The sequence below is a fragment of the Opisthorchis viverrini genome (assembly GCF_000715545.1).
Source record: "Opisthorchis viverrini unplaced genomic scaffold opera_v5_239, whole genome shotgun sequence".
In the NCBI taxonomy this organism is placed as follows: Eukaryota; Metazoa; Platyhelminthes; class Trematoda; order Opisthorchiida; family Opisthorchiidae; genus Opisthorchis; species Opisthorchis viverrini.
The window spans coordinates 372,343-397,779 of record NW_008751897.1 but is presented as its reverse complement, the minus strand read 5'-3'; the positions used below and the strand labels follow the sequence as shown (position 1 = coordinate 397,779).

The following is a 25,437-nucleotide window of genomic DNA, read 5'->3' as shown; positions in this document are numbered from 1 at the left end:
GCAGGAAAATTAAAGATGCGAGGGGGGGGGGGAAACAGAGATGCACAAGATATACTATAGTGTGGCTTTATGAGACAGTCTTACCACAAAAGAGTTGGAGTGATTGGTAGAAAAGTCGACGAAACGAGAAACACAGTGCAACCATTGCTGCATCAAAACAAGTCTTCTACACGAAAGAGCAGGACAGTCGAGAAAGAGTACAAGTTCAGGTGGAAATAGGCCTTGGCATGTTCATGAAAATCGATGACTCACGATCCACTATAGGATGTGTGTTGATATGAATGTCTCCAGACGAGACGGCAGCGGACCAATGGCAAAAAACGAAGTGAAATCATTTACAAAAATAGGACAACAGCAAGCAAACATATGCATGAGGAGGTGTAGAAACGACACTATTGACAAAGTTTCCCAGGCAATACTGCAGTCCAAAGCATTGGGATAACAGGACTCCGAACGATCAGGTGGCAACCACTGAAGTGACAATCGGACTGGGGACTGGATGCGTGATTGCCCCAAAAGTTGACTGGATATGAATTTCAGTAGCTTGTGTCAGCTCCGACTCGATAGAACGAACTGACTGGGGATCGAACAGACCATGGTCTTCCGAATTGTCCTCTGCATCTGGTGAAGGTGTCTGACAGGAATCTTGTGCATCAGTCGATTTTTCTTCTGCACACTCAGCAACCGCCGGTTTGGGACTTGTTGGTAAGGCTGAAGGAACTACGGGCTACAACAAACAAGGAGAATATATTCAAATTATGGGTTTTTAGGAATCCAGAATATTACTACTGTTCCGGTATCAGAGGTTCGGTAGGTCAATCAAAGCTAGGCCATACACTACCGAGATCCATCATTAAGGTTGAGCGGGGCGTCAGTGCGAAACAACTTAGACGAGTTATATTTCCAAAAATTTCTTTGCTTCATGTTCGAAAGCCGATAGTAAGCACTGACAAAAGTAGTTCTGGAACTTTCTTTCTCCCTTTTCACCACACGCCGTTTCCACACCAATTTATGTGACCAATCAAAGCTACCGAAACAATGAGAAGATATGCAAACAAAAACAATCGGACATTTGATTGGACTTTATTGTGATGCGCACCACTACATGTGAGAAAGCCATATATGTTTTTGCTCTGCCATTGTATCAATACACTGAGGATGGTGGAAAGGCTGCACTGCGAGTCACTTCGAGTACACGCCCTTAAACTTGTCGGTCCCGGTTTATGGAATTGGCTTTCCCAAGTCACGGCTCCCGTTATATGTGATATTAACTCGTACGTGTGGGTCCCGTGCCATTCAATGGCTTATGCAACCCTACAGCGTGACCTACTTAGCGTACGGAAAACCAAGAGAGCTGAGTACCCAAAAGTAGGACACCAAAGTGTATACTTTATCAATGGCTTTGCCTGGTCAACAATGTTCCTCAACATGACGTTGAGATAGGTGAAGGCAATACAATACAGCTAGTCAGCGCACTGACGAATTCCCCTCGAGTCGTGACGAGACGTCTGAAAACCAGTTGTTGGTGCGAGATGGCCCAATTAGTGAGAGCGCGAATTTACTGACCGGAAGGTCCGTGGTTCGTGACGAGACGTCTGAAAACCAGTTGTTGGTGCGAGATGGCCCAATTAGTGAGAGCGCGAATTTACTGAACGGAAGGTCCGTGGTACGAAACCGACCTCTGCCTCTCGACTTCCCCTGTCCAGGCTTGGGCAACCAACCCTCGTGCTTCCTTCGGGTGGCATGGTCGCTGGCACCGAAAGGGTGCTACAGCTGAACGATTTTTTCGTCAAGCTCGGGAACACGCAAACAACTAAAGCAGATATGATAAATAAATCACATTCACTAACCAAGATGGCATTGAATTCGACACTGTGGACATCGACCCACCTAAACTCTGGGACAGCCTTTTTGCCATGCAGTCGGTTGAAAAACACTACAAACGAGAAGTTCATGCAGGTTTTTTTTATTGAAATCAACTCAGTTTATTGACAGATGTACATGTTGGCACCCAAGCAGGAAGTAAATTCGCAAAAAACCTAACTGGTGAACGCACACAGGACGAAACCGGTAGATTTCGTCTATCGCCGTTAGTTCCAGCTCCAAATAAAGGGTTTTCGAATGTCATAAAATTTCATCATAGAAAACCGATGAAACACATCGACTAGCCATGTAATTATACTGGAAATAACCAATTTTTTGGACATTACCACAACCTGGCAACGCCTACAACCGTAAGTTGCCACACCGACACTTCAATAACAGATAGCCCAAACAAACCTGGAGTTTCCATGAAGGAAACTACTCACAAGGTTGCTGAAAACTCTTCGACAGCCCATGACCGGTTTCCGTCAACTACTTGAATATCATAAACGAGAGATTCACTTGAGTCTCTCGTGAAAACCAAATTGAGTTGCAAATGAGTGTATTTCTCGAAAACAGTCCAATGTGGGTTCAAAGCACACCAGGCTGTCAATCGCCTATCCAGACCGGGGTTCACGGTAATAGGAAGGCATTAAGGAGACTGTGGTCCATAACAGTAACGGCGAGCAAAAAATGCGCCTTAAGTTTCCTGACTTGTCAACTGCATCAAAGACGAATGGTCGAGAAAACAAAGTGCATCAGATCCAAGACTTGCTGCTCAAGGACAGCACACATAACTTTACGATCCCGTGAAAGTTACACAAGGGTCACGCGTCAAACTAGCTCCAAGTGTCCGGTAAGCTGAAACAATGCGAAAGCAAACATCAGCTACAAATACTACGAATATACAGCGCAAGAGATTCGACAAGCTCTCAGCAGAACCAAATGGACCGTGATGAGTGTGTTGCCTTTAGGAGGATGGGAATAGTCACTGAGCCCCTCCAAATATGCCACGGAAAATATTTATGTCAGATTTCCAATAAGTGGGGAAACCCTTTCCCACAATTGAGTTCTTCGAAGGGTGATTTTACCCTCGTAAAGTGTGATGAACCTATCGCTGTCCTAGTTTGCTTTGTAGGATGAACAAGTTGTTTGAAAGGGTCTGAGGTGAAAGTTGACAGTCGGGCGACAGCTGGGTTAGGGGGTGTTTTTGTGTGGATAATTTCGCAAGATTCGGTGGGTTTGTGGCGCTAAACTTTACTGTTTGTATAAAAACGAATTTAAATGCAAATTCAGATAAGGTTGCACGGAAAAACCAAGTGAGAACAAATATGACATCGCAAATGACGTCAACAGACTGATAGACAGTGTAAGTGACCCGCACTTATACAACGCGAGCTGATCACATCGCTGATCAACCGCTCATGGTTGGACGGTTTAGTCTTAAACCATTAGCGTACCAAACTGCGCAGTTGATGATGTAGTCTGGTATGGTGATGGAACGTTTACAAGTCAATTGCCCCACTCGGCCACCTGATCTACAATCAATGATGAATAGACTAGGTGAATTACTCGGAAGAAAGTCGAAGTTCACTTTGCCTTCTTCCCTATTCTGGAACGGCATGCTTACGGCAACTTTGAGTGCTGCTCCTCTCAGCATCGAGAAAAATGTGGGGAAGGGCCTCAGTAAGACACATGAGATTCGTTTCCGGAATCATGATTGGGTGTCGATCTATGTGGAAACGGCTTTGACAGCTGACCATGGACGGTAACAGCAAAGGACATTTGTGAGGTGGATTCATGGAAGCCATAAAGTGAGCGAACCAACTGACGTGCGTTCTCCAAGGTTGGAATGCCAAGCTTGAAGAGCCTCCACCGCAAACAGGCACGCTCCAACTGCGTTGGCATTCGATGGCAGAGTATTTACTTACCTGATCTTTCCGACGGTTGGGGGAAGAAAGGATGACTGTTTTAGTCCTCGTTAGACTCCACTTATTACGGACTAGTTGGCCCTTAAGGTGGAACATTGTTGGAGTACACGCTTTTCCTTGATAAATGGCTATTTGCCCTTAGGAATTCCATTTCAGTTGCATGATGTACATTGTCCAATGAAAAGCTACTTGGTGTTTGGTTGGATTTCTGTTCTAATATGGAATGGTGCTGAGGATTGAGCTAGAAAAAGTTAGCACAGTAATGCCCAGGAGAAGCTTCTCAGAAAAGAAGCCAAGTCCTCCTCGAAGAGGCCGAATACTACCCATTGAGTGGGGTTATCTGTTGGAGAGGCCACGGTATTGGGTCAATTTTAGGTTGTACTGCCCACCACGTATTTATCAAATCTAGCTATTTGGAGGTTGAGGAACAATGCAGCTTACAGTAGAATGAAGGCATAGTACGGATAACCTCACATATTCAAAGAAACTGGTTAACCACTGCGTTTCGTTAAACATCCTTCAATAAAAATCGTTTCCGGCTTGGGTACTCACTTAAACTTTCGTTTATTAAGTCCTGCAACAAAGGAGCGCCATACATCACTGTATGCTTGAATTATTTTGCATAGTTCATACATAGTTAGCAGCCAACTTGAAAAAAAGGAGAAAGAAAAATCAACTGGTAAAAACGAAACCAACTCACCGATCTGTCGAAGACTCCAGAGCTTCCAAGAACCAAATACCGTTTCCCTCCAGGACAGCCGCGAAGAACAGCGTATCGGTAAGGAGGGGGAGTCAACGGAGCTGAAAACCCAAACAGAGCTGGGATGTGTGAATAGCGTTGTGTTGCAGTTCATGAAAATTCGTAAACTGGTAAGACTCAACAAAGTTCAAAGGGTGAGGTGAGCTCACAAAATCGAACCCAACTATCTTTTTTGATATCTCCAAGCTAGATTTAGGTAACCTGGAAAATATAAACACTGAGCGTTTTACGAGTGAACAGTCGAATGCTCTGACTAGGTACGACAGTAAAGACCGGAACCAAAAGGGGGCATCGACACGAAACAAAAGCAACAAACGCGGTGGATTCGATCGTATCAGGTCTTAGTATCAGAATTCGACTAATTGCTTGCTCGGTCAAAACTTTCCTTAAGCGGTGCTTAGCCGTCTTACAAATGTCCGAAAACGGGTGAGGGATACATTGCTGCTGGTTCAAAAAAAGCAGAAAAAAAGCAGATTTGTGATGATGGTTTTAAAGCGTGCCGCCGTTGAATCCTCCACCAAACCAGGAAATTTCAAAATTCACTATCGAGACATTCCCAGGAGATACTTAAAACATGGCACACTGAAGTCTGGCATTATCAAAACTCATCAGCGTCTGGTACTTGCCATTTGGAAAACGTTTCCATTTCTCGTTGTCAATCGATAATGAAGTGAATAGATCATTAAGACAGTCGAACGGTTTCAATTTACTGATGGGTCGGAGATTCGCGCTGCTTTGGGTGACTGCTACTGGTCAGTAATAAAACACTGAGTTTAATGATGGCTTACTAGAACACAGCCTGGATGCATCGCTTGGGCTGTTGACTCAGCAATCCAAAATGGTTTGTTGTGGGATGCGTGTGCGCCACCTAATCAACCATGTGAGCGGCCTCGCAAGCACTAGTGCTTCAGAATATTGCACTTACAAACTAGATTCAAAGTGACACCCCGGACGATATTAGGTACCATGAGTTTTAAATTTTCAATTCCTCAAGCGCTGAGTAAACCGGCAACAACATGCGTGTATCCATAAGTAATTTCGGGTTTTGCTATATACACCTTTGGACTAACAAGATGATGTAGAAGGAACGACATAAAGAGTATGCAACATGGGGCTGCTGACTAGGCGATGACCTGCCACTGCTGCATGAAACGCGCAGTCATCGATCGCTGTAGTTTCGGGAAGACTCCAACAGACTGCGATAGGTCATACATATGAATGCACACTCAACCTCACTCTACCTGGCCATCTACAGTATGAGCTGCTAATCTGGCCTGCCCGCCCCCTAGGGGAACATGACGAGCAGTTCGAAAAACATTCGGCTTATGCCTATTTGGTATCCCATCAGAAAGGGTGGTGGCAACAGGTTAACAGTCTAGTTTTTTTCACGAATCTGATAGTAGATGACCCTCTGCCAAAATCCGACTCCGACCTCCATCTTAGTAAGCGCACTGGCGGGAGGCATGCATACTAGGTTGTTCGGATAGATGCTGATGTAATGGTCACTGTACCGATACATAAGGAACTACGGCAATACAGACGTGATGCCCAGATGAAGTAGTCACGTCGATTGTTTAGTGGGCGTTCGCCGTTGTTCTTCTGTCACAGAGAGGGAGGAAGCTAATAAAAGACAGCCTTAAAGTTTGATCTCGCCCACGTGGCGAGATCTTCAACCACTGAACGTGGTTGAAGTCAGCTTTACTAATTACGGTAGAAAAAACACCAGAACTACTAACAAAAAACTCCAGGATTGTGTGGCCAGCCTGTGGAACGGTCCATTGAGACCAGGCGGTCACAACTCCTCCAGATTGGGTATCTGAGAAATGGTATGACGATTCCCCTCGCTTGCAGGTAAATCGGAAGCTGTCGAGTTACCCCAGCTGACCACTCATCATAGGCTTGTGGAAAATCTGAATATTACTGGATAAGGCTGATAAGCAGATCGACAGTGGGACCAGAAAGACAAGGAATCAGCGTTGAGAAAACCGGTCGGCTGACTAAGGACGTCGTCCAAGAGCTGGTTCCGGATGCACATTCTACTAGATCGGCTACCCAAAAGACGACATCACGGTTTTAGTTTAACCACGTCGGACCACATCAATAAAAGGCCGAAACAAAATCCAGTGGAATCTATTAATGCCTTACTTCATTCTGCCTGAAAGTGACAGGCCACACCTACTTGACCGTGCTCACTACATACACTCAACCAGTCAGATAGGGCAGCTGCACCCAGACGTCATAACTGGTTGGAAGACAACAACCAACATACAAAACGGCTGATAACCGGATAGAAAGAAGTGCCTGCAGTCTCATGTCCACTTGGACGGCGGAGCCAAGTTACAGTGACTAAAAGACGCACAAAAAGATCTGAATCGGCAACTCAGCCATATCAAGGACGAGTAGTTGATAACGCGAAGTGAGCAGGCCGAAGGAACCACTGCTCAGTAGCGGCACAAAGAATTATACAACCGTGTGGAATCCCGTTGTGGGCTGAGAATTAAGGCGACTCTCCAAGATATTGACACGGGAGTGAAGCAGATGTCACCTGCGGAGATATTGGTATGGCACAAGCACTTCGGTAAGCCGTTGAACCGTCATCATCGACTGGAATGCAGTGGTTAGACTGCGTCAAAGAGAGGTGGATATTTTTTCAACTATAGAGGAGATACGGCAGACGGAGGAGGAGTGTTTGCAGTAGAACTGTTCAAGTATGATGACCCGACTCTGAATAGTGCAGCTCTTCTGACAAACATGATCCGGCAGGAAGAGGATACACCAAAGATGCTCTAATTTTGTCACTCTACGAGGAAGGAAGCAAGACTTTGTGATTGCTGCATGACCGCATCAAGAAAGGTGAACATTGCCAGCCGATCCATACCGTCTCCAAGGAGCTTGTGAAGGTCTCTGACTCCACTAACGGAAAGTTTTGGGGATGGTTCTTTCTAAATACGAGCGTCCATAAAAAAATCTTCAACCTTAAGCGAAGTCCACAGGACGGAAGGAAAACGAACGCACAGAAAAACGGATTGACTTCCATTGCTTTCGAATTCCTCACTGGCATAAAACAAGGGCGTGTCTCCACCCCCGCACTCTTCCAACCCTACATAACGACTATCGTGGATGCGGATTCCGTGAACGACAACGCCATTGCATTGCGAACGTGGTAGTCACCGACTTCGATAAGGTTGTCTTCGAAGCTGGTCGGTCTTCCAGAATAGGCCAGCAATCGTTGTTGCCATGATGGACTATTCATTTTTCGCCTCCCAAGTAAATCAAACAGAAGGGTCGAACGAGGTATTGCCCAAGAGTGTCAGGATATGAATTTTCTCTGATTCAATTTTTGCTGGCATATATGATTTACTAAATTTCCACAGACCCAATGATTTCCTTTAGAAACTACGAAGCCACATCAGTTAGGAAACGACGTTGGCATATGTAAACCTCGGTCCAGAAAATATGCACCGATATCACCAGTGAATCATCCACGTCTCAATCAACGTCCGATGATGGAGTGATAAACACGGGAATGAGTTCTTTGCAGTTGAACATCGGGACTTATTTTTCTATTCTGCACTTTGGTTAGTTTGGGAGTTTGCCAAGAACCATCTAAAGATTCGACTTCTGGGGTTGCACCACAAAGGAGATCTAACTCTACAAATCAAGCCTCAAGGAAGGACAAAATTGTGATAAATTAGATTAACCATAGGAGATTTGGATTGGTCGAGTCTCACAAGGAGAAAACAAAAAAATTAGCGAACAACCTACTGTGTGGACTAAAGGTCCATGCGAATCGTAGCCAGCGAACTTACCAGCAGTACTGGTTCGAGTATCATCAGCGTCTGTATGCTGAGATAGGGAAGTGGAAATAAGCGCGGTAGATGAGAGGGGATTGGTGCTATAGGCCCCATGTCGACGACCAAACAGTTTATCGCTAGCTGTTAGGGGAGCAGGGCTAACAGGTGTCACCAACGAGGAGGCTGTCACTAACTGAAGCAGTTTTGTCGGTCCCGTTTCGGTTGATGTGGCTGCCGCAACACTCCTAGCGGAGGAGCTCTGTATCAAAGAGGTAGCTCTATGCGAGTGAACAGATCCAGAGGTGAAGGGGTTAATAGTTCGTGCGACTGGGGTGTGGCTAACCTCAGTTCCCAATTCAGAACCTGGAGAAGTAAATACCGAGCATGATTGACAGGATGCGATTTTTCAGAATGATGTACAAAAAAACACGGGATGGCCTGAAATTCCAAGGAATGTGTATGGGAAGAAAAATCGCAATGGAAACCCATCGAACCACTCAGCTATTGAGTCGAGGAAAACACTGGTAAACAATCATCTTTAACCCCGACACAGTTAGCACAGATTGTCGGCATTAAGGCAAAAGTCACGCAATCAGAGCTCGAATGTCATCACTAGTAGTCAACGGAAACATGAAAATGGGGCAAAGAAGTGCGAAAATACGACTGAAAGAGAAACTAAGATCGCGGCTTACGCTCGCTCGGCAACATTGAGGGCTCACAAATTCTTCAGTGAACGAATAGCAACCTGATAGGAGATAAACGGCCACAGATCGCTTGGAAATCTAGAGTTTGGACTCCCTACGTTGTTGCCTGTATTGAGCTGTTTCGGGTATAAATAGAGCTAGCAACACACAGCGATTATTGCTTTTGCACTATTCTGCAGCTATATCCGAGCAAGTTGCGACAATTAGCAAACCGTAATCGTTCAGCAGTAACGCCCTTTCGGTGCCTAGGCGTCATGCCACCCGAAGGAACCAAGATGACTAAGGTTCTACCAGGTTGCTCACGCCTAGACAGAAGCGGTCGATATGCAGAGGTTGAGTTCCAAACCCGTACATTCCGGTGACTAAGGTCTACCAGGTTGCTCACGCCTAGACAGAAGCGGTCGATATGCAGAGGTTGAGTTCCAAACCCGTACATTCCGGTCAGTAGTTTCGCGCCTTAACCACTGACATACCTCAACCTCACCGAGCAGCAAAACAGCCATCGTGAGCTTGTCCTCCTGTTAGTTTCATCCTCACGTCAACAATAACGGATCAGCCTACTAAGCCCCATCAGTAGCCATTTTCGTTCCTCAGAGTTTTGCTTGAACAGCGATTTTGCAGAGTTAATGTTGCGATCACAAAGTGCAATACTTTGAGTATTATTTCAAACATACCCATCTTCTCGGAGTAAATGCTTATTGTTGCGTTGTAGGAAATTACGTGCTGACTGGTGACCTAGGTAAAAAATTTTGGCGTTTGGTAAAGTTGTTTCATCTACAGACTTTACGGTTTGTGCCGCGAAAGTCTCTCTCGAGGGCTGTGACATAATCGACGTATGGGTAACCAGATGATTGTGTTCCACTTCTTGATGGGTCTGACGTGAAACAAGCCCCTTCGCCAGGTGACCGACAGTATGCCAAGTGAGCAACAGCAAAAACAAGGGACGATGCAAGCGTTTTTGGATGAAGCTTCAAACTGAGCCCTCAGACGAACGAATTCCTCAGAGGAGGGGGGTGACAACCTATTGAACTGGTGGCTAATGTGACCGCCATGCGACGGAGGAACATGTGAAATGGGCTCAAGATGGCTCAGTGGCTAAGGCGAGAATCAATATCCAGAAGGTTCGTGTTTCGAACATAACCCTGGCATCTCGACTGTTCTTGTCTAGGCTTTGGCAATCTGACAGCACTTCAGCCCTCGTGATACCTCCAGCTTGGCAGCGAACGTGTGTTATAGTTGAACAACTGTTCATTACCATTTATTGGCCTGTGAGAAATTTTCTGAAACGTGGTAAAAGCTGTGCAAACGAAAAAAAGGCACTCTGGAAACGATTTCCGCTGAGCTGGAATGAACGAATCACATAACCATGGTGGTTGTTGGGTACAAATCGTCTTGGTTCCATCTGTTGTAGTCTCGTCTCGCGATGATGAGGGCAGCCATGTGCTGTGGTAATGGCTTGAGCAGTCTACTTTGGTGAAAGGATTCTGAGGTTGGGGCACTAATTTTGGAAGGCAACAACTCTCATGCGGACGTACCACTTACGATGTGGTCGCCTGATGTCAATATTTCTAATTATGAATGGCTCGTCTTGAAATTCCTGTACATGGGAACAGCACTTACAAAAGCGACTGGGTCTAAGTTGATAAAGTGACAAGGGGAATAAATTACGGAGAATGACGTGCAATAAACTACGACTATTTTGTTCTCAACAAAAAGGTTAACATAAAGACCGAGGTGTAAGAGCAGCACTTGGGAGATGGCAATTAAAAAGAAACCATTCTTACGTGGAGTGCAGGACATCACAATTGCTAAGCAGATGACGGTTGTTTGACGAATTCATCCACCATGCTTTAAACATGTTAATCGAAAACCTAGAAGGTACATATAGAAATTCTGGACAGTCTCTGAAGGTGGTTCGCATTGAAGAACTTACTGTGATAAGTGTCGGAGATGAGGTATAATTTTGGTGACAGCGTTAAGTCATGAAAATTTGGAAATGTAAACGAGTGAAGCAGTGAAGTATCGGTGTTGAAAACTGATGTCATGCTTTCGATGATGAAATGAGTCAGTCGTTAATCGCGGCTACTTGCGTGCACAACGTACCTATTTGGGGTTGCCCAGAAAAGGGAGGTCCTCCAACCCCGCCAGAGGAATTTGAGCCTCGCTTCAAAATAGTAGGTCGACGTCGGCCAGTAGAAGAGGGGTGAGCAGAGTGCTGAAGGACCGGTTTGGCAGAAACGGTTGTGCTCGGTCGGGGAGAACTGTTCACGAACGCCCGAGGTGCTAGCGGAAGGCGATAGGGCAAAACTTGAGAGCAACACTAAACAGGGAATCGTTCTCACATGGTGGCATATCATAAAAGTCAAACAAAGATAGATTACGGGTCGCGTTTAGAGCGAGCGAAAGATGAACTTTGAAGTGACATGAAGTTGCAGTTGGCTAGGCACCACCTCGACTTACTTGAGACCAACAACTTCACTCATCCAGGCACGCTGATGAGTGAAGAATGAAGTAGGCTGGGGAACATCACTATGTGGTATCATTGGAAATCAAGTGTAAAGGTGGTTAAGCTCTTGTGACCATCATTTGTGTGAATTCTACACTTACAACAGTGCTCTCAGTGAGACCGCCCTCAACTCCCAGCAAAAATCAGCCTAAAGATGCACAGGATCAAAGCCCGATTCAAATACCTGGGTTCTTACATTTCGGCAGGAAGTATCTGACCAAAAATCATTGAGATAAGCGTTGCCCTTGATGTAGCCTCAAAACATTTTTTTCACTTACGGTCACTACTTTATCCGTTCACTATTGGAGGCATATCAAACGGGTGAACAAAGCTGGTTTTCCCGGTCAAGTTCTAAAATTAAATAACGTCTTCAAAGGATTGAACAAAAGTAACCCCTTCGTGGAAGTAGTTTGTACTGCTTCCTCCTTAGAGAAACCGTTCTCCAGATGAGGCCACTTTGAATGGACTCTGAAGCATATTTTAAACCACCCTGACATTAGCCTGTTAGCTGTGGCATAGTAGGTGCCTTCTGGTCTTATCCTTCGAAAGTTGACTGAATATAGAAAGAGGAAGATCCGTGAAAACCCAACTGGATTCAGTCCTGCAAGAGGATGCATTGATCATATCTTCACCCTCCGACAGATTCTGCAACAGCGACACTGCTTCCAGCAATAAAGTGTCCTTTGACTCAATGGACCGTCAAGCACTATGGCAGTGTCTGTAGAGCAAAGGTTTTCCCCATAAATTCTTGACCCTCCTTATGGCGCTGTACGCCAACTCCCGCGGCTGTTTGAAGGCCTGCGGGAAACTCTCTTCTGAGTTCACCACATCAAGTGGTGTCAAAGAAGGCTGTCCTCTTTCACTTTTCCTCTTCAACTTCGTCATAGATGCGATCATGGAAGACTCGCTATCAGCCTCTATTGCCTGTGGGGTCAAAGTGTTTCCGGGGCGTCCGCTCGCAGATATCGAGTGCGCAGATGACATGGCTCTTTTTGGATCTGACCCCGTGGTAATTCAAACAATATTAATCTGAATAATTCCGCCTCACGGTTTGGCATGCGCTTCACACCTGTAAAGTGCCACTGCAAGACTGAGTGGGCTCGAACCCTAGCCTCATTCATACGGATAAACTGATTGAAGTAGTAGACAAATTCGTTCACCTGGGCTCTATCGCAAAAGATGATATTTCTATCCGGATTGGGATCGTAAGAGCAGCTTTTGTGAATCTGCGTCTCCTGTGGCGTAGGCGTGACATCAGCTTATCTATCAAGGGTCGAGTTTACAATGCTGCGGTGCGATCCATGTTGCCATACGGGTCAGAAAGGTGGCTGCTGCACGCCGAGGACGCCAAAAGACTTTCAGTGTTTTACCATCGATGTCTTCGGAGCAGTGCTCGAGTCTGGTGGTAACACCCTCGACAGATGAACTGATCACACCACATAGGTTGCTGTGGCTTGGTCACGTGCTGCGTATGCCAGTCAACCGACTTCGATGAAGGGTGTTAAGGAGCCAGAAACGGTCAAACAGTGACTTGGCAACGAAGTATAAGGGTCATTAGCAAACTCAACTGCGCAAGTCATTGCTGTCTTCCTCGATGGGGACCCCCAGACGGACCACACCAATGGTTAGAGACATTGTCAGACATGATCCAGTCGTGCCCTCAACGGCGCTCGTGCATCCAAGCTATTGCCTTCAATGCATAGCCCCCTTCCCAATCCCCCACATAACGGTGCTGTATTTACGCACCAACCTATCAGCTCCCGCTTCCAATGCGCACCTGTAAAGTCCACTGCAAGACTGAGTGGGCTCGAACCCTAGCCTCATTCATACGGATAAACTGATTGAAGTAGTAGACAAATTCGTTCAACTGGGCTCTATCGCAAAAGATGATATTTCTATCCGGATTGGGATCGTAAGAGCAGCTTTTGTGAATCTGCGTCTCCTGTGGCGTAGGCGTGACATCAGCTTATCTATCAAGGGTCGAGTTTACAATGCTGCGGTGCGATCCATGTTGCCATACGGGTCAGAAAGGTGGCTGCTGCACGCCGAGGACGCCAAAAGACTTTCAGTGATTTACCATCGATGTCTTCGGAGCAGTGCTCGAGTCTGGTGGTAACACCCTCGACAGATGAACTGATCACACCACATAGGTTGCTGTGGCTTGGTCACGTGCTGCGTATGCCAGTCAACCGACTTCGATGAAGGGTGTTAAGGAGCCAGAAACGGTCAAACAGTGACTTGGCAACGAAGTATAAGGGTCATTAGCAAACTCAACTGCGCAAGTCATTGCTGTCTTCCTCGATGGGGACCCCCAGACGGACCACACCAATGGTTAGAGACATTGTCAGACATGATCCAGTCGTGCCCTCAACGGCGCTCGTGCATCCAAGCTATTGCCTTCAATGCATAGCCCCCTTCCCAATCCCCCACATAACGGTGCTGTATTTACGCACCAACCTATCAGCTCCCGCTTCCAATGCGCAGCCACCTACCTCACTTCCTCAAATAATCGGTGATCGAAACTGTCAGCTACAACCACTGTACGACAAGCACGCCGTTATTACAGCTGACAATGATGATGACCCTCCTTTATGAGTAAGACCAGTCTACAACAAACGAGTGGTTTAGACTGTTCAGTCGTCGGGTAGGTTCTAACAAGAAAACCCTAAGGATAGGTGCGTGGCAGAATAGACGTCTGAGAGGAAGGCTATATTATCTGATTACCCTGTGGGTCAGATATTAGGTCATAAGATCAGTATGGGCTGCCTCAAAACAACCCTTTTTCAGGCTGGTAATCGGGATGTATAACTCACCCCCACCACTGTATCTACTGATATCTATCTCGAAAAAAGCTGTGGCATAGTAGGTGCCTTCTGGTCTTATCCTTCGAAAGTTGACTGAATATAGAAAGAGGAAGATCCGTGAAAACCCAACTGGATTCAGTCCTGCAAGAGGATGCATTGATCATATCTTCACCCTCCGACAGATTCTGCAACAGCGACACTGCTTCCAGCAATAAAGTTTCCTTTGACTCAATGGACCGTCAAGCACTATGGCAGTGTCTGTAGAGCAAAGGTTTTCCCCATAAATTCTTGACCCTCCTTATGGCGCTGTACGCCAACTCCCGCGGCTGTTTGAAGGCCTGCGGGAAACTCTCTTCTGAGTTCACCACATCAAGTGGTGTCAAAGAAGGCTGTCCTCTTTCACTTTTCCTCTTCAACTTCGTCATAGATGCGATCATGGAAGACTCGCTATCAGCCTCTATTGCCTGTGGGGTCAAAGTGTTTCCGGGGCGTCCGCTCGCAGATATCGAGTGCGCAGATGACATGGCTCTTTTTGGATCTGACCCCGTGGTAATTCAAACAATATTAATCTGAATAATTCCGCCTCACGGTTTGGCATGCGCTTCACACCTGTAAAGTGCCACTGCAAGACTGAGTGGGCTCGAACCCTAGCCTCATTCATACGGATAAACTGATTGAAGTAGTAGACAAATTCGTTCACCTGGGCTCTATCGCAAAAGATGATATTTCTATCCGGATTGGGATCGTAAGAGCAGCTTTTGTGAATCTGCGTCTCCTGTGGCGTAGGCGTGACATCAGCTTATCTATCAAGGGTCGAGTTTACAATGCTGCGGTGCGATCCATGTTGCCATACGGGTCAGAAAGGTGGCTGCTGCACGCCGAGGACGCCAAAAGACTTTCAGTGTTTTACCATCGATGTCTTCGGAGCAGTGCTCGAGTCTGGTGGTAACACCCTCGACAGATGAACTGATCACACCACATAGGTTGCTGTGGCTTGGTCACGTGCTGCGTATGCCAGTCAACCGACTTCGATGAAGGGTGTTAAGGAGCCAGAAACGGTCAAACAGTGACTTGGCAACGAAGTATAAGGGTCATTAGCAAACTCAACTGCGCAAGTCATTGCTGTCTTCCTCGATGGGGACCCCCAGACGGACCACACCAATGGTTAGAGACATTGTCAGACATGATCCAGTCGTGCCCTCAACGGCGCTCGTGCATCCAAGCTATTGCCTTCAATGCATAGCCCCCTTCCCAATCCCCCACATAACGGTGCTGTATTTACGCACCAACCTATCAGCTCCCGCTTCCAATGCGCAGCCACCTACCTCACTTCCTCAAATAATCGGTGATCGAAACTGTCAGCTACAACCACTGTACGACAAGCACGCCGTTATTACAGCTGACAATGATGATGACCCTCCTTTATGAGTAAGACCAGTCTACAACAAACGAGTGGTTTAGACTGTTCAGTCGTCGGGTAGGTTCTAACAAGAAAACCCTAAGGATAGGTGCGTGGCAGAATAGACGTCTGAGAGGAAGGCTATATTATCTGATTACCCTGTGGGTCAGATATTAGGTCATAAGATCAGTATGGGCTGCCTCAAAACAACCCTTTTTCAGGCTGGTAATCGGGATGTATAACTCACCCCCACCACTGTATCTACTGATATCTATCTCGAAAAAACCCGCCAAAAGATGTTAGCGGTTCAACTAAATTCCCTTATCCAACCAATGCCCATTTAAATCAAACAAAAGAATGCTTCATTGAAATGAAGAGATCTAATTTGTATAGGTTTCAACATTCTCACTTTATATCAAAAAGGCTAACAGGCCTCTCTTGCCAAAACCAGGTCTGAACGCGCACCAAATTCTCTGAGTCATAAAACATTAGAAATAATCATTCAACTGTTCACGAGGTTCCTTACGAACTCGTCGCAAGATATGGACCGAAAAAACTTCAACCTCTGTTAGTCGCTCGTGTCATTAAACCCAAGGAGTACACAGCATTGATCACCTATGGTAAAGGACCACAACATGTATCAGGTTATTGTATGGGTTGTGGTATTTTAGAGTTGTGGGATCGTCTCTGCGTACAAGGCATCCACAGGGTAAAATGTTTGATTGGTGGTACCACAATCTGGCGTAGCTAAACCTGTAGCAAGGTCGCTATAAGACGAAAATTTCGTTGTGCGACACTCTACTCGCCGAAACCGTACCGCTCCATAAACTGTTGGAGCTCGGTTAGGTGCTATGGAGGAGCGCTGTATCCATTCCTCCTTCAGGGTGACGAAACTGCTATTTGGAGCCGAGGTGTAAAGGAGAGTAAAAGTATAAGTATTGTTGACACGATCCGTCCTCAGGATATGGTTTCTGCAAGCAGTCGTGCACTTGGTTCGAAACAGGTGTACAACGATGTACATTGTATTCAAGCTGTCAGTTTCTATCTAGATAGTCTGAGTGAGAAGTTTGGGATAAGGAAGCCGCAGATGGCTTGTGTGTATTTTCACTTTAGGGGCTTTCACATAAACTTCATGTGGCTGCACGGTAGTGAAGCATCAGTGCCAACGTTAGCTTTGCTGTACCTGTTGGCCGGGCGCTGTCTGCACACACCGAATTCACTTTCACTTCCACAGAGAAGGCTGGGGTTCCAGTCGATCCAAAAATGTTCGCGTACACCGTAAACGTAATTCCGGTTGAACAATCGCCAACTGGAATCGAACATTGTACTTAAGGTGGAAGCTGCATCTTACAATTCGAAACATGACCTACGCATCTCGGCCACCAGAGCACGAAGGCCATAATACTGAAATGCGGAGCGAGGAAGACGAGTCATAGTGTAGCTCTTGCTGGATACAGATGATTGCTCATCAACCAGACTAAAGGTTCGTTTTACGCCAACTGAAATCATCACAATGATCACCATCATCATCAGTTACACAAAAACGCCACGAAAGAACACTGGTGCATCAGTGCTGAAACATAGCTATTAACTGTATAGCAGCTACAGACCCCACATATGACCTCAGAGTTGGAAGACGGAGTTGCACATTGTGAGAGATAGTTTTGAAATGTCATTAATCAGCTGATTATGACATGATGATTAAGGATACCTTTCGGCAATTATGTAGGTGGCGGAAAAAGGTTGTTCTCTTCGGAAATGGAACCAGGTTCAGTCATGAAGAACTAACAAATTTTCATTAATAGGGCACTCGGGCGCCAGGAAGACAAATTTGGGATGCATTCGGCACAAGAACCTGTCATCTGCAAGGAACGATCAGCGACAACTGGTAAATAACGACAGGGACCTCCTCATAAGGGGAAAATTAATATACGGGCGCATAAATCTTCTCTTCAGTTGGACAAATGTTATCCTTTCACTTTCACGATGGATCCCTGAGAATTCACAGACTTTCCCTAGAACCTAAAAGCTGTTCACGGAAAAAGCCGGTACATTTCGTTGATCTAAATGATTACTTTTTGTAATGCACTACTCATAAGGTTGCTGAAAACCCTCGACAACCTTTGAGTAGTGCATTACAAAATATAAATGTATCGCGATTTCTCGAATACCGTAGCGACTGAAACATGAGGAGGCCTGGTGCAGCATATTCAGTTGCCTGTAAACCTCAAAACCGAGAGACTCAGCTGGGTTCCAGGTGAGTCAGCACAATTGAGAACCTAGTGCAACGAGCCATATCCTTCGGTTGGACTCGTGTAAAACCCACACTATTCAAGATCAAAGTTCGTCAAGGCATTGCAATTTTTCGCTCCTCCGTGCAATAAGATGAGGTGAAGAGTATTGCACAGTAGCACAACAGCTATCTGTCGTCCCCACTTTGCTTACCTAAAATAAAAGCAGTCTTCTCATGAGGCCCTTTTAGGGTTCGGCGCAAAACACAGTGCATGTCTACTCAGCAATAAATTCCCGTTAGTCCTTAATGATCGCATAATTCAGGAAGTTAATTTTCCAGGTGTGAGGTGGCTTCATTCGAAAATCACCGATCTAAACACTGAAGAGCAAACCTGGAAGCCTTTAACCGATTGTCTCCTAGTGCCTAGTGATACTTCCGTACAACAGAAAGAGAACTTACCTGGTGTATTCTGAGTATCTTTGTCATCATGGGGAACCCGATCTCGGATTGGTCGGATTTTGATTGACGTTGTTCCAAGGTTACTGGGCATCCGCAGAATGGAGGCAGACTTCAATCCGGACGAAGTATCAACCAAAGTCTGAGAACTTTCAATTAGAGCCTTCTGACGATAAATAACAGGCAAAATACCGTCGGCCCGACTTGAATCTTCACTGGATAGTCTGCGATCATAAGTTGACGATGGAGTGAATAAGGAGCTGGAATGCGGAGATTGTTGATACGGTGGGTAGGAAGCGACTATTTTAGTATTGGAACTGGACAGACCAACAGAAAATAAGGGAGAGAAACTAACCTGGTATCGGGATTACTTCCGAACGTTGACATCGGAGGAACTGAGGTAGATGACTTTGTGCGGATCACCTGCATAGGGCGAACTGGTGACTTTCGCCGACTACCACTAGACGGCTGTAAAACATTAGCCAGTAATGTATGCGTATCGGATAAAACAACTCCATCCGCACCCGCAACAGGATCTGCTCCGGTCAAAATCGACAGTTCTGGAGCTAGAAGATCTTCCTCCTCTACATCTTCATTTGGTGGTTGACTCCGTTCCTCAGATAAATCGTGAGACAACGGAGAGTGCAGGTAGTCATCGTCTTCAGTGTCCAAGTTTGCATGGTATCTGGTGTGCCTGTAACGCTCAGAATTTTCATCGGCACCGAAATGTTGTAGACTGTCTGCATGTGTATCGGATACCGGCGATAAGCTCCCAACAGAAAAGAAGGAGTGGGAGTCGAGAATATTAGTTCCTAAAGGAAAAACGAACAAACTCAAAGTTCAGTGGAGTAAATAATTGTATACATACTCTTTGACCTTTAGGAATCCGTGGTAAAAATACAGCGATAATATTTAACGTCACTACCTCGCACCTAGTGACTGTGAGACAAAAAAGCGACTTGACTGTTTTTGTTATTAACATTTAAGCTCTTCTGATATATGGAACGAAAAAAACAGAGGCGGGATACGAAGCCGGCTGAGCTACCTCGAGCGCTGCCCCACGCTCCACATAGACTCCCACACATCTATAGAATAGTTCCAAAGCCAAAGAAACCACTTTCACAAAGGATCAGAAGTCGATATCGTCCATACGCTCAAATGGTACTACTGTAAAATCCGGGGCAGTATAAAGAATTCCACAAGGCCGGCTTTGGATGCTGTTTGACCACAAGCAGACCCGAAGTTAAAAAGATCGGTGGGGACATCTGTGCCTGGAATGTTCGCTAGCGGATACATCAGTTGATGCGGACAACACAACAGGGCTATGGCAGTAGGAACCACGGGTCTGACCCCGTACAGCACAAATATTAACACACGATCAACAATAACAAACGGTAGCAATTTAAAGGGCTGTAGGGGACAGCTATAACACTGAGTGTAACAGCCTCTGCGTGGCGATTGAAGTAAATGACCAGTACAATAAATGAACCTCCGGGGAAAACAAGAGGGTGCACGGAGAGCAGGGGAGGAGGAGGGTTCATGAGGGTCGTTAGGGGAAAACAATGAATAGTTACGAATGAACGTAAAGATACCGAACGGGGACAAAAGATAGACGTGTAGACAGAAGTGTCGCACAGCAAAACAACACGGTCCCAAAAGTGCATCAGACCGTGCGCCGTCGCATCCATGGTGTGCGCGAACTGTGCTGGCGTTACATAGGAAGGGACAAGGGTAAACTGGAGGCCGTAAGCAGGTTACGACAGTCCACATTCGATTTCAGGCGAAGTCATCTCCTTCACTACAGTGGTACTCAGTCGAAACAGCAATAAATAGTGCGGGGCAGGTAGCAAGGAGTGCGGGATCGATAAGCTTTGATTCACTTCACCTACAGGAAAGCAAGCGTCCGAGGTCATATTCTGACACTGTATATTTCAGTTCGACCTAATTCGCGGAAGTAAACTCACTAGAACTACAGTGGAGATAAATTACTTGGAGCCCAATGAGTATCGAGCTATCATGGGCGGTTGCATAGGATGCCTCGGGTTCATCACTTTCAAACCATTAGGCGCTTGGTTCCAAATAGTGGTGCTGTGCACCTATCTTGAGATAGCTTATCAACCACGCCAAATCTAGTCAAGTTGAGAAGAGGCAGCTAACATGGAGGGATGGTAATTGGACACTGCTTGTGGTATCAGTCGATTAACTTAACATCACCGCCACCGACTAGTGAATGTCGAACAATGGCATGAGGTGTGATCATCACAAAGCAAAGTATATGCTTTTCGGTTCCCGGGGATTGTTTCCTAGAAGGCATACAATCACTATTACTAACAACTATACATATTGATGCCTAACTGCCTACAATGGAAAACATCGAAATTGTTTTATCGTCAGTCATGGTTCCCAGGGGAAGGCACTGTTGTTCAGCTGAAACACTAGAATGCAGGTCCACCATGCCGGTGTTACTTGTGAGATACTGAAAGCCTGAAGCATTACTCCAATCCGACCTATGGAAACAGGCACAAAACTGCCTCCGTCGAGGAGTCATGTTGGAATTCCTGAACGATGCTCCTTTCAAGGGATGTACTGTAACTCATTGAAATCATACCGGATTTCACTTGACCCACTTTTTATACAAGTGCGAGACTACAAAAACCATGAGAGCAAACTGTCATGCAGAGTAGCTTCTCCTGACGGGAGCAATTTAACTTGGGTAGAGGAGTGATGGAACATCTCCGACAGTAAAACTTGCAAAGAACTGGCGAAAACTGAATGATATGACATCATTGAGGTACTATGTAAGAACTGCAGAGCAGATTCGGCGTCAGAGGTTTGACGAGATTGATACTAAGGGAGAGAACTCACTTTTCTGTCCGTCCGTACTGAATAAGTGGCGGCTTCCATCAGAGTGCTTCTTAGATTGTGATCCCGGACGAAAACCACCTAGTTGGTCTTGGCTGCGGACATCCGATTGTGCATGCAGCTCATCTAGAGCAACAGCTGGACTCTGGTTGTAGGACAGACATAATGAATCCAGAACAAATCGACAATCAACTATAGACGTTATATGGCAGGAATAGAACATCTAGCAGCACCAAATCGGAGTTGGCTACCATAAATGTGACAAAAGAGTAGTAACACTGCGCGGATACAGGCCACCGGGACAAGTTTTTTGGGAGGAGTGGGCTGTTTTGTTTGAGATATGAATCTGTATCACGGAGTCAATCTATGCCGAATGATTAATATACCATATTGTTGTGTTATCCTTGATAAGAATTGCCAGAAGTTTAAGGCCCATATATTCGGAACTCTAAGCAGCCGACGCCGATTTCACCCTAGGCTACGGTCCGCTGTTCAGTAATGTAGTTAGGTTGCACGTAAGCTCGATAAGACAAAAAGGCATCGAAATCTATCACGGCTAAATCGGTCAGCAGGTGGTATGAATGCCCGGATGACCCTGTTTAGCCCCGAAGAAGAAGAGCATTTGGAGTTAGTGCGAGCCGTACAGAAAACGGAGGACCAGTTCTCCGGTTACTCGTTGGAATCAGATACCTTGCTTAGAAGGAATTCAGGCACAAGTACTAAGGACATTTCATTTAGGGACTAGCAACGTCACGCCATCGACGGATTAAGTTGGGCCACGTAACAGTACCTCGTCTAGGTACCTGAAAAAAGTGTTCAGCCACGCCTGTCAACGGAACAAGTATGCGTTCGCCAGCTAGCGAAAGACGGATTGTGCCCATCAAGAAAAAAATAGTCAAGCAAGCTGACAATCCATGAAGGGAATAAGTAGGAGGCCGTCGGTATCAGACTTTTGGTGGTATTTGAGCGGAGGGATTCACCCACATAAAGAACCGCCTTGGCGATAGATGTTCCCAAAGAAAAACGGCCTCATCACGGAGATTGGATGTTCTCTGTACACGTACCGTGATGAAAACTACGGAACAGACTACCCTAATAAACTGGGTGAGTGATCACTGGTAGCAGTCGTCATGAAAGCCAGTAAGTAAAATACCGGATGATCTTGATATATCTGTGCGACAGAGCTCCGAAGAGCTGATTATCAGAGACGGGAATCAGCCAGAATAAGGAACTAACATGAGGAAAATACATCGTGAGGATCTTCTTCGCGCATTAGAGACTAAAAACGACTATCAGGATAATCTTGTTCAAAGATAACTGCAATCCATATTTACAACCAAGATATGATAAACGGAGTCGCACTGAACCATCTAAGGCATGTCTTTTCACTCAAACTGCATTGAAGCGCTGTCTAAGCTGCTATTGCAAGTGACTGTTTTGAAAAAGACAGCTCTCTCCAAAGTACGAAAGTTGCTGGTCTACCTAATTCCAGAGAATAAGAGCTGAGGCGTAGACAGACTACCGGCTGCTTACTTCACGATGAGAGGCACCAGCGATATGACCAGTGGGCTTTACAAATATCATTTCATGCTGCGGTCCGCTAACGATGGTCGGAAGCCACGCCCTCGTGAATTGACACGCAATCCAGTCTTAGTACCGGATGCCACGTTTGAACCAAACCGCTCAAAACTTAACTCGACGATACCAATCCAGGTCCTCAAATGAGTTCCGGAACGCCCGCGTCACCATCTCTATTACACCACAGCTTGTTTTTAGGCTTATAAAAGGAGCGATCGGGCCATTGAAGTCGTCGCTGCAACAGAGAGCTCGGAGAGTGAGATGCCGAAGTAGGTTTCATTGAGAGGTATAATTTCCGGATTGGGTCATAGATACCAACGATGGCAAAACTCAGGTTCGCGGATGTTTTCCACTAATGCGAACCGTCGTACGCACACTGATATCGCTTCCAGTTAATTAGGTCCTTACGAGTTACAGGAAGATATACCTTTCTTCCGTCAATATGAAGATCAGTATCTTCTCTAGTTTACCCCTTGGATTGAACGGTCTCCTAGCCCCAGATGTGGAGGACTGGAAAAAGCGTGGTATAATATAAAATAATCATTCAGCTGTGACACCCTTTCGATGCCTAGCTGCTGTGCCACCCGAAGGAAGCACCAGGGTTGGGATACTGTCGTGTTGCCCACGCCACGACAGACTGAATATACCGCATATACTATGAACAAGAGGTTCATCTGTCTTCCGTGAAAATCAAACTGGTACTCAAATGAAAGCACCTGTCGAAATTAGTCCAATCTGAGGTCAAGTAGAAAATAAGGTTGACGGAAAGTCGGAGATTGCGCCTACCTGATGATCCTCAAGGAGGACGATTTAGGTCTTGGACTGTCGGGGGGTTTTCGGCAGCCTTGAGTAGTTTCCTTTATGAAAAAGGGTGATGACTTGATAGAATTTGAACTATTTCGGTAGTCTGACGCAGACCACTACTGCCTTGCCATCAAGTTACTGAATCTTTCATTGCGGACCCTAATAGTCTTGCTTAGGTTTGCGCGCCATGGCAGTGTCTGAGCCCGCATACAACAGTGAATTGTACAATCAAATGCACCTTCATGCCACATCGACCGTCGTCTGGAAACAACAGTCCAGTCGCCTTGTTCGCTCACACGGCAAGGCAGATAACCAAGAACATGAGGCTGCCTCCAATCTTTTTCCATTATCCTCCCTTTATTCCCATACCACCTTATTGTATGATCACTCCACTATGAAGCCCAAGTGTAAACAAGTGTCAGAAATCCAGAAAAGCGACCAGTTGCACACCACTGGACAAATTTGCTGCTGAAATTCCAGCGATAAGCCCGTTCCTCCGTTTTAACCACAGCCTTCAATGTTCGACCCCTTAAGCAAGTCGCCCAACAAGCTGCTAATGCGCAAACTATTGACACTTTATCGACAGACGTTTGCCGCATATCTCAAGCCCGAATACAAGATACAAGGACAATAACTGGTTACAACACCTTCGCAGTCTATAATTTTGCATTTTAAGTAACACGTTCTGCTTCCGTACTTTTTCCTGTCTAACTTCCTAGTTCCAATTGCCCACACTTGCGCATATACGCACGCACTGATCGAATTAAAGTCTGAAACTATGTGTTTCACTCCACTTATGTGAAAGTCTTACAATGTGAGCTAGAGATACTTTAGCCAGCTTATGGAGAGGCTTGTGGGTGTTCGATAAATATTACAATACCAAGTAGTGCTTCGTAAGCCGAGATGAGTCAGATAGTATAAACCTTGTTCTCTTGTCGTTACACTGTCGAAGTCGTGCTGGTAGTACGGGATCTACCGGTCACATTTACCCCTCAAGGATGCTCTGGGGATGTAGTGACTGCCTCGCATCGAATGCAGACTGGGCGGTGAAATTGGTTCAGAGAACGAACCGTGGGTATCCAATCGTCATGAGGTGTTGTAATAAAAAGGTGGAAGAAAATCGCGCGCACAATGGTACACATATTTATCAGATCCATGTCTGTGTGTACTCCGCCGTGGGCTACAATGCCAGATAGCGATTGCAGCTAGGGAAAAAGAGAATGAAAACTGAGACCGTCAGCTCTGTCAGCTGACGTGTGGTTGACCTGGGTAGTTGTGCTGCGTTGTTGGCGTCAAGGTAATCTACCATGATTCACTTTGTCAGAATGAGGAATTGGTAGTGACAGAGTTCATTGCATCCACATAAGACCAGCAAATTGGGGTGGTCACCGGGTTCTTATTTGCTTCAGCAGGTTAAAGTCAAAATATTACCCGGGATGTTCTAAAGACACGCTGTGCTCACAAGACAGTATATGGACCAGTACGATTTGAAAGTTAATGATAAAAATACCGCTGTCACTGCAACAACACTAATTAAACACTTTCTGTCACATTCATGTTGATGCTGTGTGGCCATGTCTCAGTGGGCGCGAACCAAGTAGACCACGGGGAGCACCATGATCAAAAACTGCTCTCCACGCGCTTTAACGTATCCGTATTCAGGTAAGCTCAGCATTGGTTGATTTATGATCAGTTTAATTATGAGGTCATATATATATGTTATGTATATATATATATATATAT

General features: G+C 45.8%; 1 protein-coding gene across 1 annotated transcript in view; it reads right to left on the bottom strand.

Moving 5' to 3' along the window:
• Positions 1 to 44: 44 nt before the first annotated feature.
• The window catches only part of T265_08844 (hypothetical protein), a gene marked incomplete at both ends in the record, with an annotated part of 33,827 nt that continues 8,434 nt past the window's right edge, over positions 45 to 25,437 (bottom strand). The window contains 7 exons of the mRNA XM_009174756.1: positions 45 to 727; positions 4,495 to 4,595; positions 8,364 to 8,711; positions 11,156 to 11,335; positions 18,454 to 18,767; positions 18,806 to 19,262; positions 21,316 to 21,457. Coding sequence (XP_009173020.1) covers positions 458 to 727; positions 4,495 to 4,595; positions 8,364 to 8,711; positions 11,156 to 11,335; positions 18,454 to 18,767; positions 18,806 to 19,262; positions 21,316 to 21,457 — 1,812 coding nt within the window. The remainder of the gene's footprint in view (positions 728 to 4,494; positions 4,596 to 8,363; positions 8,712 to 11,155; positions 11,336 to 18,453; positions 18,768 to 18,805; positions 19,263 to 21,315; positions 21,458 to 25,437) is intronic.